The following is a 15,072-nucleotide window of genomic DNA, read 5'->3' as shown; positions in this document are numbered from 1 at the left end:
ACCCTACCTTAGTTTTGCTATTGATGGGATTTACTGAGTATGATGATGGTGATGATGATTTAGTACATATAATTAGATTTATTCAACCCGTATAATACACGAGGTTTATAAGGATATAACTTTTTTATTATTTAGTTTATAAAATTACATTTATCCAACCCCAGTAATATACAAGGTTATAAAATTACATTTATTTAACTTGTGTAATACACAGTGTTTTTAAAGATAAAACTTTTTTTATTATTTAGTGTATATAATTAGATTTATTCAACCCGTACAAATGACGAGTTTTTATTATTTGATATATAAAATTACATTTATTCAGTACAATATATAGGATTCTTAGAGATATAATTTTAATATATAAAATTATATTTGTTCAACCCGTGTAATAAACGAGCTTTTTAAAGAATATTTTTTTTTTAATTTAGTATATAAAATTACATTTATTCAGCCCGTGTAATACACGGGTTTCTAACCTAGTGAGATTTATAAAACAATACTAGAGATATTAAAACTGAAGTATAAAAGTGTCCCCTTTAACACTAACATATCATTATATTACCTCCTTTTGTTGATGCAATTTGTATCTATTGAAAATCATACAATGCTTGAACTCCATGTTTATGTTTAGAGTTTTCCCTTGGTTGCTCTAGCGAGCATCGATGCCGTAACGGATCAAAGAATACCAAACACTTCTTTTGGCTTATGCGATATCCGAATGTAAACCCGGCCGCAACGCGGCGGGCGTTACATCTAGTTGATATAAAGAAGTAAAAAAGATAATATAACTAATGAAGCCGTGTACACCTAGTTGATATTGGTGCGTTCCCAACTTTTCAAACATTCCATTAAGTGGATCAGGAACAAACTATATATTAAATTGGGCTTTATAAATTTACTTTAAGTTACTTACAAGATGATCATACAGAATGGAAAATCACAAAATTTATTAATATACAAAAAATGGCTTTGATAATTTTTTTTAACAAAATGGCGCTAAGGAGACTCATACCATGTTTTTTTACAAATTAAGTTTTACTATAATACCTTAAGTAAACAGTGCCAAGATACTATCCACTTTGTCTTTAATTAGTTGCCCATCTAGAAACTCAGAAACTTACGGTTTTGTTTACACGCGACGAATTGCTTGCCCAAACAAAATGTGTCGGTTTTGTAGCCCATGAAATTTAAAAATAAAAAGTTAATGGTCATAATGTTTGATAAGATGTAGTCAATTGACTGACTATTCTTGTGATTTTCCAAAGCTCTCGTAGATACCGAACACAAAAGGAAAAGGAAAAAAAGAAACTAGAGAATATGTTAGCTTTACTTAAGAGGCCATCTACATGTTTCAAGTGTCATTGCAAAGCTTCCATAAAAACAAATTGTCTGGTTTACTCATCACTTAGATTTTATTCCAATCTTCATCACTGGGGCAGATAGCATCCATAACATGTTTCTCGTTGATTCCTTGGTCACCTCTAATGCTAAACTTTTCTATTTAAACCATCTTTCTTTATCATTCTTTACCACCTACCTTAATTTCTTCCCCTCACAAATCACACACAATGGCTCAAGCTCCTCCCTCCCGTCCATGGTTCCGCTTGGCTACCATGCGCGCACCACCTCCTGCGCCCGCGCCTGCTCCTACGCCCGCACCTGCACCTACTCCTGCTCCTGCTCCGGGTGCGCAACCCATTCAAGGGCCCCCGCCACCAAGGCCACCCATTATTCGACCCACGTTTACCCAAACAACCCCTCCTCCCCAACCCACCCCTACCCCACCTCCACCTCAACAACCCACCCCTACCCCTACCCCTACCCCAACACCACCTCAACAACCCACCCCTACCCCTACCCCTACCCCTACCCAACAACCCATCCCAGCCCCATCTCTTCCACGACCTACCCCGACCCCGGCTCGAGCTATTAGTGTGGTGGAGCCACCAACACAGCCAACTCCACCACCATCATCCTCACCTTCCGGGGCAGTCATAGGACGTACCCCTCCACCACTGTTGAGAACTGCAACAACCACACCTGTCCCTAGTCGCGCCGTATCCCCACCATCCTCTCCACCTAAAACCATCAAACCACTTGAACAAACCCCACCACGAGCATCATCACCGCCACCACGATCGCTCTCTCCACCCAAGAGAACTCAACTTATTCTTTCACCGCCGTCCTCACCGCCTCGCGCTCCCTTAAACCAAAACACCACACCGCCTGAAGCAACATCCACCATGCGCCCTCTTTCCCCATTACAACTCCCTTCACTTAACCAGAAACCCTATGATGAAGGCACACAAGAATACACCCAAAAAACCATGCTTGTTCAAGAAACCAAAGAGAAACCCAAGACTTCCGCTACCGGTTTTAACGCTAGGCACATTGGTGGCTTCCATACTCATAACAACAACGCTACACGAAAACCCGAAACCCTCAAGAAACACATGGATTCAGAAGATGCAGGGAAGAATATCATAACCATTGCAGGTGAAAACAAAGGGGCGATTATGAACATAACTCCTTCTGGCGACAAAAAACAAGATTTTGGCAAAAACATACACTTCAATAGGAACAATCCTCCTAACACATTAAACAACGATGGCGAAACGGACTCAGATGCAAAGAACAAGAATCAAAATTCAAACTCACCTCTCAAGACATCATTCCTGAACAGTAATGTGCAAGGTGTTAACAATTCCATTCTCTTTAACTGCTCAATCAACCATCATGATCCTGGAATCCACCTCACCCTCTCCACAAAACCGGATCGTGATCTGGATACTGGGAAGCGAGCGTTACTCTGAAGATGATGGGAAAAGGCAGGGTGATCAGATTATCAACTTCTTGTGTTATATTATTTATAGTTATATAATCTAAGATACCATAAATTGTGAGTGAGTGAATAAGTTGAATGAATCTGTGTCCTTGTGGTTGCATTTCTGTATGTTTGTTTTAATATATGCACGATTTGAATTAATAATAAACAGTTGATGCATGTTTTTTTAAATCTTTGCTATCGTGGTTATCTATCTACTTACTATCAATTATTATTATTATTATTATTACAAAGGGGAAAGGGAATATAAGGCTGTTATACATGTAAGTTACATGCGAAACCATCAAAACTACGTAGTTTTGATTATACCCTCATTTAATTTTTATATTTTTATAAAAGATATTAACTACTCTCCACAAAAAAATACGTACTGTTTCATTCCAAGATCCTCAATATCTCACCCTTATTCCTGCGATTCCAAGTTCCAAACGAAGATCTGCAACAAAGGTCGTTAATCGAATCAATTTTGCAATCCCAGTTCATCAGGTTCGTCCTATCTCCATAAATTTATTACATGTTTTCATGTATCGATCAATCTCCAATTGTTAATAATATTGAAGCTACACTTAATTTACCTAATCAATACTTGTTTTCATGTATCGATCCTACTCTTCAAGTTTTTTTTTTATCATCACTTTAGTTTTTTTCTTTTCTTTTTCTTTTGGAAAAAAATGTTTCCATCGAGAATTATGTCCCACTTTTTTTGACTTTTTCTTTGTTTTGTTAATATTTTTGATATGTAATACTTGAATTAAATATCAAAATTCTTTTTTGTTGATACAAGACACAATACGATGGATTTGGAAGTTCAGTTACAAGAGGATGCTCAAGGGGATGCTTCTGAAACAAATCTAATTAATGATATAGATGCATCTGGGCGTGTGGTCATTAATAGCGGCTCAGATGTTGAAACAGAGAAAAAAGACGATGATGAAATAGAGAAAAGAAATTACGTTGAAACAAAGAAAAGTAACGATATTGACATGGATTTTGGGTTTGAGAAAGAGGAAAACAATGATGTCATGGGAAAGGTTTTCGATACTCCTAATGATGCATACAATTTCTACAATCGCTATGCTTTTTTACACGGATCTGGGATACGGATTCATACAGCTTTTAAAAACAAGACAACAAATGAGCCTTATAGAAGACTATATGTATGCAACAAACAAGGTTTTAAAGATTTGAAGTCTAAGGGTTCTATAGGAGATGTGAAGAAACGTCGTAGGAATTTAAGAACGGGATGTGAAGCTTTTCTTCGGATTTCTAAAAGTAAAGATGGGAAATGGTCGGTGGATAAATTTAGTGATTCACACAACCACGAGCTAACTGTTACTCCGACAAAAGTCATGAAACACCGGTCTCATGGAAAGTTTCATCGTTCATTGACTTGCAAAGCTATATTGTCGGAACTTGATCAATCCGGGTTGAAACCTTGTCAAATAAAGAAGGTCGTAAATACCATGAAAGGTCCATATGAAAATGATGTTACATCAAAACAGTGTTCTGACATCTTAGCCGATCAACGAAGACAATACAAAGGTAAGGAGTTTTATGGACTTATTAAACATTTCCAAGATAAATTACTAAAAGACCAAAACCTTTATTTTGTTGTGGATTTATTTGATGATGGGTCTCCGAGAAATATTTTCTGGGCTGACGGGAGATCTAGAGACTCGTATATAAAGTTTGGGGATGTTGTTGTGTTTGATGTCACATACATGACCAACAAATTTAAGATGCCATTTGCTCCATTTGTCGGGGTGAATCATCATGGCCAGTCAATACTTTTTGGTGGTGCATTATTAGAGAATGAGAAGCAAGATACTTTTGAATGGTTATTTCAGAACTTCTTAAAGTGCATGTTTGACAAGTATCCGTCCGCAATAATTACAGATCAAGATAAAGCTATTTGCAATGCAATAAAAATTGTTTTTCCAAAAACTCGACATCGTTATTGTTCATGGCATATTAAGAAACATGAGATCGAACATCTTCGACCTCTTAAAGTTCGTTATAGTGACTTTGAAGAGTTACACAAGCAATGGGTAAAGAGTAATACGATTGAAGAATTTGAAACTCGTTGGGAATTTTTATGTGGAAAATATAATTTTGAAACTGGCAGTTGGATAACGGAGATGTATAATCAACGAAAATATTGGGCTAAAGCCTTCTTGAAAGATTGTTTTTTTGCTGGCATGACATCAAGCGGAAGAAGCGAAAGCATTCATTCTTTTTTTGATGGATATGTAAACTCAAAGACCATGTTGAATGAGTTTGTAAGACAGTATGATAAAGCTGTTGAGACTCGAAGGGCTGCCGAAGAAGATGAGGACTTCAAGACCATGAATTCCAAACCAATTCTTTCTTCTGTTAATTTGATAGAGGCAAAAGCAAGTTCACGTTACACTAGGAAGCTCTTTGATGTATTCAAGAAGGAATGGACCGAAGCTACATTCAATTTAACTCATGAGAAAATAAGCAAGAGTTCAGAAGAAATCAGGTATAAGGTTGGACAATTGGGTATTGATAAAATATATTGGAGAAACGTTAACTTTCGTCTTTCAAATAAGATAGATGTTACATGTTCATGTGCAAAGTTTGAAACATTTGGGATGTTATGTAAGCATATCTTATATATATTGAAGAAAAGAAATGTAGAAACCCTTCCTGATCATTATATTTTACCTAGATGGACACTTGATGCTAGGTATAAGTTGGATAATTGCACAATTGGGATCGAAGACATGAATAGTGAGAATGAAGTCAGTGCATTAACTTTATGGTGTGTTCAATCAAATTTTAGAAAAGCAACCGAACAAGCAAGAGACTCTCCATCCGAGATAAAAAAACTAAATACCATCTTGTTGAGGTTTTCAGAAGAGCAAAATATATTCGAAAAAAATCAAAACAGAATGAGACTACTTCACTAGATTCTAATGTAGGAAGTTCGCAAGTAAACATGATGCCCCAAATTACTGTTCGTGATCCACTAGTTAATACCAATACTAAAGGTCGTCCTAAGAGTGCAACTAGAATCAAATCTTCCTTAGAAGCACCGAAAAAGAGAAGTTGTTCTTATTGCAACAAAGTGGGTCACTACATCAGCAGTTGTCCGCAAAAGAAGGTATGATCTACAGTTATGAATAATTAACCACAATTTTTTTGCCTAATATAATTATCAATTTTTTTTTCAGGCAGATGAGTCAAGAGTAGAGAGAGAAAAATGATTTGTGAATCAGCTTGAAGATTACGTTTTATATTTATTTGAGTAGTCAATAGTTTGATTATAACTCAAGTAGATACTAATAATTTGGATTTTTCTCATTATGTGTTCAAATACTACGTCTATATGTACTTATATTTTTTAAGTGGACCTCTTTGCAGCTTTGTTTATGGATTTTTTTGTCATATATAACATACTTCAGCCTCAATATGCAAAGATGCAATCTGTTTTGTTTACCAAAATCTGCAATGGATCAGGCGTTTGTCATACATTCTGCAATGAACCTATTTTGTCATATGTATAGCATACTACAGTTTTGTATAACAAATTGAAATGGGTCAAAATGTAGCGTATAAATATGAAATGGGTCAAAATATAGGAATTAAAGAAACGGGTCAAAATGTAGCGCATAAATAAAACACGTCGGACAAGTCATAATTGTTGAATAAAAATGAACCACTTCAAACAAGGTAAAAATACATTGCTTTAAAATGAAACGGGTCAAAATTCATTGGATTACAATTGAACACGTCAAAAAATTACAAAGAATATACGTACATGAGTCACTAATTACATTTAAAATTAAACGGGTCAAAATTCATTCGTCGTCGCGGGTTGGTTCGAGTGTCCGAAGGGTTCATTCTTTACTGAGATTCTTTACTCAAGAGCTCTTCAATTCTTCAGCCCCTGCAGTGAATGAACATGCCACTTAAGATGTGTTATTTGTGTATATAAATCAACATGTCGAATCTAGTCAAATGTAAAAGGCAGCCCCTACAGTGAATGAACACTTGTATCATATGTACATTAATAGCTTTCACTAACACCTAAATGAAACTAATAGTTGGATTTAGGGATGAGTTCGGTATCGGTACCAAAAGTACGGGTACCGAAATTCGCCAAATATGGGTACAGGTACCGAAAATGTTTGGTCCGGTACCGGTATTTGTGTGTAGAATTCGGTTAAATACTGGTACCGTACCGAACCGAAAATACCGGTACCGAAAACACCAAATAGTGGGTTCCGAAAAAAATCAGTACGGGAAATTCGGTACCTATACGGTACCGGTACCAAGTCCCAAATGCTTATCCCTAGTTGGATTTATTTATAACCAAACATGAAATCGGTTGATGATATTTGAGTAACAAGTAAATGAAATTGATAATTTAATAGTCAAAACATATCATTCAGTCATGAAATTTGAGTAAAAAATGTACATACAATGAAGCACGATAATGATGAATTTTCGAGAAAAGAAAAATGTATACAACCAAGTCCATTAGTGTTCTAGAAAGAGCTGCTAGAATAAAATCAAGAAACCTCCTCAACAAGAGATAAAAAAAACTTGAAGAGTAGGATCGGATACATGAAAACAGGTATTGATTAGGTAAATTAAGTGTAGCTTCAATATTATTAAGGATTGGAGATTGATCGATACATGAAAACATGTAATAAAATTATGAAGATAGGACGAACCTGATGAACTGGGATTGCAAAATTGATTCGATTAACGAACCTTTGTTGCAGATCTTCATTTGGAAGTTGGAATCGCAGGAATAAGGCTGAGAAATTGGGGATCTTGGAATGGAACAGTATGTATTTTTTTGGAGAGTAAATATCTTCTATAAAAATATAAAAATTAAATGAGGGTATAATCAAAACTACGTAGTTTTGATGGTTTCACATGTAACTTACATGTATAACAGCCTCATATTCCCTTTCCCCTATTACAAAACATGCAAGTAGTTTATACCAATATATTATTTTATATGTTCTTTTATCCGTTTTCACCTATTTCTCGATAATACCTCTTTAAGTTTCATTTGACTCTTAAGGTTGGATGTGTCTTTGGAGCTATGTCTTATTGGAAGCAGTCTCTTTATCCTTTGTGATAGAGGTAACACTTACCTACGTCCTACTGTCCCCATACCCTATCAATAGCTTTGCTATGAGTGGGATTATACTGGGTACGACTGATTGATTGATATGTTCTACTCATTAAACTCAAATTTCGGTTAAACAATTTTATTTTTTTAACACAAATCGCCCTTTACGACTACGGATTCATGATACCGCCATGTATCATCTTCCTTTCTTATTTTCTTTATTTATATTGATTTATTTATTAGTTTGTTATCTCAAGTAGTCAAGTATAAATACGTGCTTTCACCAATTTAACATCTTTTTTTATTTTCATATTAATTTTTATTATTATTCTGTAGTAGTATAAATTTCCACCAAACATTTATCAAAGACAAATATTAGTTGTGAAGGGTGATTTGTGTTTGAAAATTTAGCACCCAGACTTGTAAACCACTTTTAAAAATTTAGAACCCAGACTTCGCTTGTTATTTGTTTTAGTTGGGCTCAAAGAATTTGTTTGGGCCGGTTGGCTAGATAAGCTCAAATTTTCTTTCTTTCTTTCTTTTTTCGAAAACAGTTTAGCTCTTTTTTTTACTTATTTTTGACAAATTCTTTTTTTACAAGATATCTATATCTATACTATATAATAAAAGAAACCAACTTTGGGACACGTGTCACTCATTGAAGGCGTCTACATTTTAATTTCCTGCATTTTTATACTTATCTTATATCAATTAATTAAATAATAAATAATCAATTAGTATTAAATCTTATCTTACTTTTAATGTCGGATAGAATCATTCTATTTAATCTAATAATATATTATCTTCAAATTTAAATTATAAATTAAATATTTTTTAAATAATAGCACAAAACAATAATCTTAAACTTAAAAAACAATAATACGCTCATATAAAATATTTAAAGTACAAACAAAATATACAAAATAACTTATTAGACATTAGATCAAACTTTAAAAAACACTAATTAGTAAGAGAAGCTTATAATATAATTTTGTTTTAGATTTTCCAAATTGGGGTTCTAATCAATTCGAATTAAACTTAACCAAGTTTATGACTTGATTCGAATTAAACCGAACCAAATTTATGCTTTTTTAAACGAATCCAAGATTCGCCCCGCTTGCGGTATGCGTATATAATGTATATATGTGTGAACGCTCGGAGGGCAAAAGTGAAATTGCACTAATTTTAACATTATTTTACTAAGTTCGTGAAAATAACGTTATAAGCGGAGGGCGGTTAATCACGCATCATCATGTAGTGGCGTTGATAGTAGAAAGACAAAAGGGACCATGCACTAATCGGTCTTTGTCCCACTTGTTGAGTGTTATGTGCCTTATGTCTAAGGCTTGATGAAAAACTACTATCGAGTCGGGACTCTCACTGAAAGCAGCTTCTCTATTCCTACGGAGTAGAGGTAAGGTTGTCTACATCTTACCATTCTCAGACCCTACCTTAGCTTTGCTATTGGTGGGATTTACTGAGTATGATGATGATGATAATGATTTAGTATATATAATTGGATTTATTGAACCTATATAATACACGGGGTTTATAAAGATATAACTTTTTTATTATTTAGTTTATAAAATTACATTTATCCAACCCGTGTAATATACAAGGTTACAAAATTACATTTATTTAACACGCGTAATACACAGTGTTTTTAAAAAATATAACTTTTTTTATTATGTAGTATATATAATTAGATTTATTAAACCCGTACATTACACGGGTTTTTATTATTTGGTATATAAAATTACATTTATTCAGTACAATACATGGGGTTCTTAGAAATATAATTTTTTTATTATTTAATATATAAAATTACATTTGTTCAACCCTTGTAATAAACGAGATTTTTAAAGAATAATTGTTTTAGTTTAGTATATAAAATGATATTTATTCAACCCGTGTAATACACGGGGTTCTAACCTAGTTTATTTAAAAGATGATGGTAAACAGAAAAAGTATCTCATATCCAAATCGACACATGCGTACAAAAGTATGAAAAATTAACGAGCATAACCGCACATGAAAACCAAGTGAATCTCTTATAGATATTTATATAAACGGATCAACTTCACATCTATCCGGAGTAGCCCGATTACAACCAAAAACGCCTTCAGACACCCCCTCTTCTCCATCTCACACAACCCGTTAGAGGGTGATCATTCTCATGAATGTCTCTCATCTATTCACTACTAGAAAACTGCTATTATTTCTACCAAAATTTTCTACGCATTTCCTACGAACGAAAATGGTGACACATTTCCTACGAAATTCCGACGTATTAGAAAGGGTCTTAGTTTTGTAACAAAAAAACGACAAATTGGTTTGCGTAGGAAAAATGTAGGAAAATTCCGACAGATCTCCGACGAAATCCGTTTTCATTTTAACCATTAGTCGGAAATTCGTAGGAATCGTTATGCGTAGGAAAAGTGTCGGCAATTCCCGACGGGATTCCTACGGAATCCGTTTTCATTTTAATCATCGGTAGGAAATGCTTAGGAATCCAATTTATCATCATAATAAAATGAAATTGCTGATATTAAAATATAAAGTTTTATTATTTATAAAAATATATGTTAATTTTAAAATAAATTTATTAACATCCATAGGAACTGTGTAGGAAGAAAAAACAAATTCATAGGAACTGTGTAGGGAAAACGAATACATTCCGTTGGAATTGTGTAGGAAGAAAAAATAAATTCGTAGGAATTGTGTAAGAAAATTAAAATTTAATAAATATTATATAATAAATATAAATATAATTGTTTGAGTAAACTTCCGTTTTGCTCCCTGTGGTTTGGTCATTTTAACGGTTTTGCTTCAATAGTTTAAAAATAGCCATTTTCCTCCCTGGTCTTTCGAGTTTGTCGCCAGTTTGCTCCCTAATCTTTCGATTTGTCGCCAGTTTCCTCCCTGATGGAGTTAGAGGCTGGGAGCAAAATGAAGATAAGTTAGAAAAATCAGGGAGGAAAATGGCTATTTTTAAACTATTGGAGCAAAACCGTTAAAATGACCAAACCACAGGGAGCAAAACGGAAGTTTACTCTAATTGTTTTAAACACAAAATTTTAAAAAATAAATATTCTGTGGAAAATGCGTCGGAAAGTTAAGAAAATTAATTCCGTGAGAAATAAGTAGGAGAATTCTAACGAAACATTTTTGTGGGAAATGAGTAGGAAAATCCGTAGGAACTGCGTCAGAAAAAATTTACCCACGAGGAGAATTCCCACAGCCCATTTTCTGGGAAATCCGTGGGTAAACGCAGTTACCCACGGATTTCCCACGGAAATTGACGTGGAAATAGTAGCAGTTTTCTAGCAGTGATTACTCGTCATCTTCTCACTCTCTACCCAGTAAGCTCGAAAGGGCCAAAAACGGTGTTGGAAGTACTTTGATAGGTATACCATTTGACATAATAAATGCTTTGACACAGTGACGGATTCAAGATTTTTTTTTCATGGGGGTCTGAATTTTTTTAGTGTTGGTTGTCTATCGCTTAATATACTTTCCTTTCGGTTTGAATCAGTCGTGTCACATAGTAAAAAGATAAAACCAAGTTTTTTCGGCTCTAGCGGCAAATCTAAAATCAAATTGAACCCATCGTGAAAACCGAAACCAAACGGTTTTTAAAAAAACCCATAAATGACCATGCACACCCCTGCAACCGGTGGCCGTAGGTGTCGTGATAGAATCATAGATTGTGTTTTTAATTTGAAAAATCGACTTGTTGGTGGGGGAACAGCTCATAAAAAATGCTACTCTCTCAATTTTTATTAGGTCTGTTTTTTAATTATTAAAAATGGGTGGGCTAAATGTGTTTGAGCTTGAGTGTTTAAAATGGCTATTAAGTATTTGGGTTTAACGGTTGAAATGCTCTCTAAAGTAGACTTATTTGGATTATTTATAAAATGGGCTTGATTATCTTATATTTGCTAATTATTTTTTTAATAAGTTTATACAATTATATTTGTATACTTTTAAAACTTTAAGTATTTTTTTTTTTGTAGTAGTGAACAAAATACCCAGGTTTCGGGCCCGACTGAAACTGATTCCATTCCTACCAGGTGGCATCAAGACCCGGTTCAGACCCGCTAGCTCCTACCCGCTTCTTCATATTTTTTGAAATTTTGGTTCCTACCCAAACTTGTTCCAGACCCCGACCCGAAATACTCGATTCGTACCCGGTTATTACCGTTAAAAAGCAACATAACTGATTCTAGCCGTTTGTAACGGCTATATAGTCATTTCTAACCGTTAGAATCGATTTTTTTTTTGCCCCCATTATTAGTATAAATAGTTGTGGAATGTATTCGTTGATTACTCAACTCGAAAAAGCATAAACGAACTCGAAAAAAATGTAAAACAAATACTCTCGGTCTACTAACATTCTACACTTTCTCTTACACTCGATATGGCATGCAAATCAACATCATCCATTGGTGTCTGTTCTTCCTCCGCCCCGTTTGTTATTGGGGTTCTTCCGCATAATCTGAACAAGAAAATTGATGCAATTTGGATTTGGTGGAGATGAGTGATGGGTCTACAAAAGCTCGTTGCAAGTTTTGTGGCACTTTGTTAAAAAGTGATTTAAACTCTAACTTAAACAAGCATATTGAAAGAAAATTTTGCAAGGCCTTAAAAAAATTTGAGAAATCGGACAACCCGAATTAAGTGGTGACGGTAATGTATGTCGCTACGACCCCGATGAGGTTCGGCATAGAATGGCAAAGTTGGTGATTCAAGAAGCTTTGTCGTTCAATTACTTCGACAACCCTCGGTTGACATCCAGGATTCGAGATACGCTTCAACCTCGTTACATTCACGTAAGTTGTAACAAACTTAGACATCATTGTTTAAAAGTGTGGAATAAAGCAAAAATGATTTTCTTGTATTTTTTTAAAACTTAAACATTGGTGTGAACTTAACTAGAATTGTTTGGTCGGCTACACATGGTTTACCGGAATCGTACATTTGTGTCATCACCCATTGGATAGATCCTAATTCATTGAAAATGATGAAACGAACGATTGCGTTGGAAAGTTTTCCGCCTCCACATAACGCTAATAATTTATTTAAAATTATAGATAATACAGTACTAACATTTAATCTACAAAATGAACTATTTTCCATATCTTTCGATAATGCCTCAAACAATACCGATGCAATTAAAAGTTTTGAATTAAAATATAAACTAATATGTGGAGGCGAATTTTTCGATGCTCATTGTGTTGTGCATATTATTAATTTAATTGTGCAATCCGGGCTCGAAAATAAATTTGTTAACGATTTTACAAAAGATTTTAGAATAGTGTTACATGATGTTTTTAAAAGTGGAAAAGAAAGATATCAAGGTTATAGAAAACTATTTGACGATATCGGTGCCAAATATTTAGGTCCTAATTGGGACGTACGTACTCATCGGATTCAACTTGCCATATATTTGAAAGTGCTTTAGCCCAAGTTGGGATTTGAAAGCTTTTCATGATAGTCTTTTTGAAGAATACGAATCATCATTTCTGTCATCGGCTTTGTGAATCATTTCTGCCATCGGCTTGAAATAATATTAAACATCTCACAAATTTTCTTGACGTTTTCAAAACCGCATCAACAAATATATCCAGGGTTTAGGATCCCGACCACAAGTAATTTACTTCTTTTGGATTTGTTTTTAATAACCTTAAACTTTAAAAACTTTGGAAATAAAAATTCAAAATCTTTCCTTAATGATAAAATCAATGAAAGAAAATTTTCAAAAATATTTCCTGAAACTACCACCCGTTTTTACTTGTCCCGCTGCTTTAAACCCTTTTTTATATGTTGTGGGGGTTGAAGCACTTATAAACAAAACATTTAACAACTTGAATACGCATGTGGCCAACCCTGTAACATCTGTGCTTGTAATCATTGTGAACAGTTCAATTATCAATAAAACAATGTTATTTGATCCCAATGTTTGTTTGGTTATGTTTTACATTTTTCATGTTTTGACTTTTGTTCAATTTTAAACTCTACATCGCTTTCTGGAGAATTATACGCAAACTGGTGCGTAAACGTACTCAGTTTAATGCGACAAATACTCCGAAACATCAACATGTACTCAACATACCTTAAATAACCTTTACATAACTTAGAAATAAGTTTTGAAGGCTTTGGTATGGCAAAAACAAGTTAATTCGCTTACAGGGACTAAATGCGAAAGTATGACGATTCGTACTAAAACAGACATTCCGGAACATGACCATAAGTTAAACACACCTTAAATATCCTTTACATAGCTTAGAAATAGGCTTTGAGAGGTTCGGTGTGCTAAAATAAACTTTTGGATCATTCAAGGACTAAAAGTGTCAAAAAGTGCATAAGTTTGCACTTTCGCGCATAACTTAGTTCTGAATACATCCGGACATCCAAAAATTTATGTAAGCATCCTAATATTATGCCTTATTGTTTGGCATGAGAAAAATCCATTCGTCGCGCAATTTGGATCTTTTTTCGCGCTTATGCGCATTCCGTCGTAATTAAGCGAACATCGCGATCGTACGACAAAACGAACCAACATCCGACATATTTTTAAGCATGTTTCACGTCCTCAATGTTTAGGCATCATTTTGGGGCCTTAAAGATGGCTTAACGGGCCTTAAACATGTCGGAAACGACCCTAAACCACAACAGGGACCTAAACTGTCATTTATGAAACTTATTTTCTGAACTGGACTCCCAGGCGGGGCGCGTAAGCCCTGTCTAAATCTTCACGCGGGCCGCGTCAGCCCTACAGATGCAGAAACTCTTTTTTCTTGCAAAATTTGGCCTTTCAAGCATCCAAGGGGCAATGCCTCTTCACAATCTCTGGGGTTAGGGTCACATTTTGATACCACAACATCTTGACAAGTGTACGAATGAGATCAAGGCACGATATTCAAGAAACGATCCTAACGGTCTTGCTTTTCCTATAAATACCCCCCCCCCCCATTTGTGTTAAAACCTACAAAATCTGATCTAAAGCTCTAAGTTGAGGCTTTTGCTTCATACCTGAGCTCCTGGATCGAGATTAGCTTTCGGGGACCCTTCGTAAGTGTTCTTTCGTTCTTTTAATCGCTTTCTAGTG

General features: G+C 34.8%; 1 protein-coding gene and 1 long non-coding RNA gene across 2 annotated transcripts; one reads left to right on the top strand and one right to left on the bottom strand.

The window, feature by feature from the left end:
- The first annotated feature begins 1,616 nt into the window (after positions 1 to 1,616).
- LOC110944464 (putative uncharacterized protein DDB_G0290521) lies at positions 1,617 to 2,816 on the top strand. Its single transcript, XM_022186129.2, has one exon. It carries the CDS (start codon positions 1,617 to 1,619, stop codon positions 2,814 to 2,816), a length of 1,200 nt encoding a protein of 399 aa, XP_022041821.2.
- Positions 2,817 to 6,515: 3,699 nt separating this feature from the next.
- Positions 6,516 to 7,803, bottom strand: LOC110864877. The gene is made up of 2 exons (XR_002550146.2): positions 7,552 to 7,803; positions 6,516 to 6,761 (listed from the first exon to the last, which is right to left on the bottom strand). It is a non-coding gene; the product is annotated as an uncharacterized LOC110864877 (long non-coding RNA).
- Between the last annotated feature and the right edge of the window lie 7,269 nt (positions 7,804 to 15,072).

The sequence above is a fragment of the Helianthus annuus genome, chromosome 6 (genome assembly GCF_002127325.2).
Source record: "Helianthus annuus cultivar XRQ/B chromosome 6, HanXRQr2.0-SUNRISE, whole genome shotgun sequence".
Taxonomy (NCBI): Eukaryota; Viridiplantae; Streptophyta; class Magnoliopsida; order Asterales; family Asteraceae; genus Helianthus; species Helianthus annuus.
The sequence above is the reverse complement of the archived record's forward strand: the minus strand, read 5'-3'. Positions and strand labels throughout refer to the sequence as shown.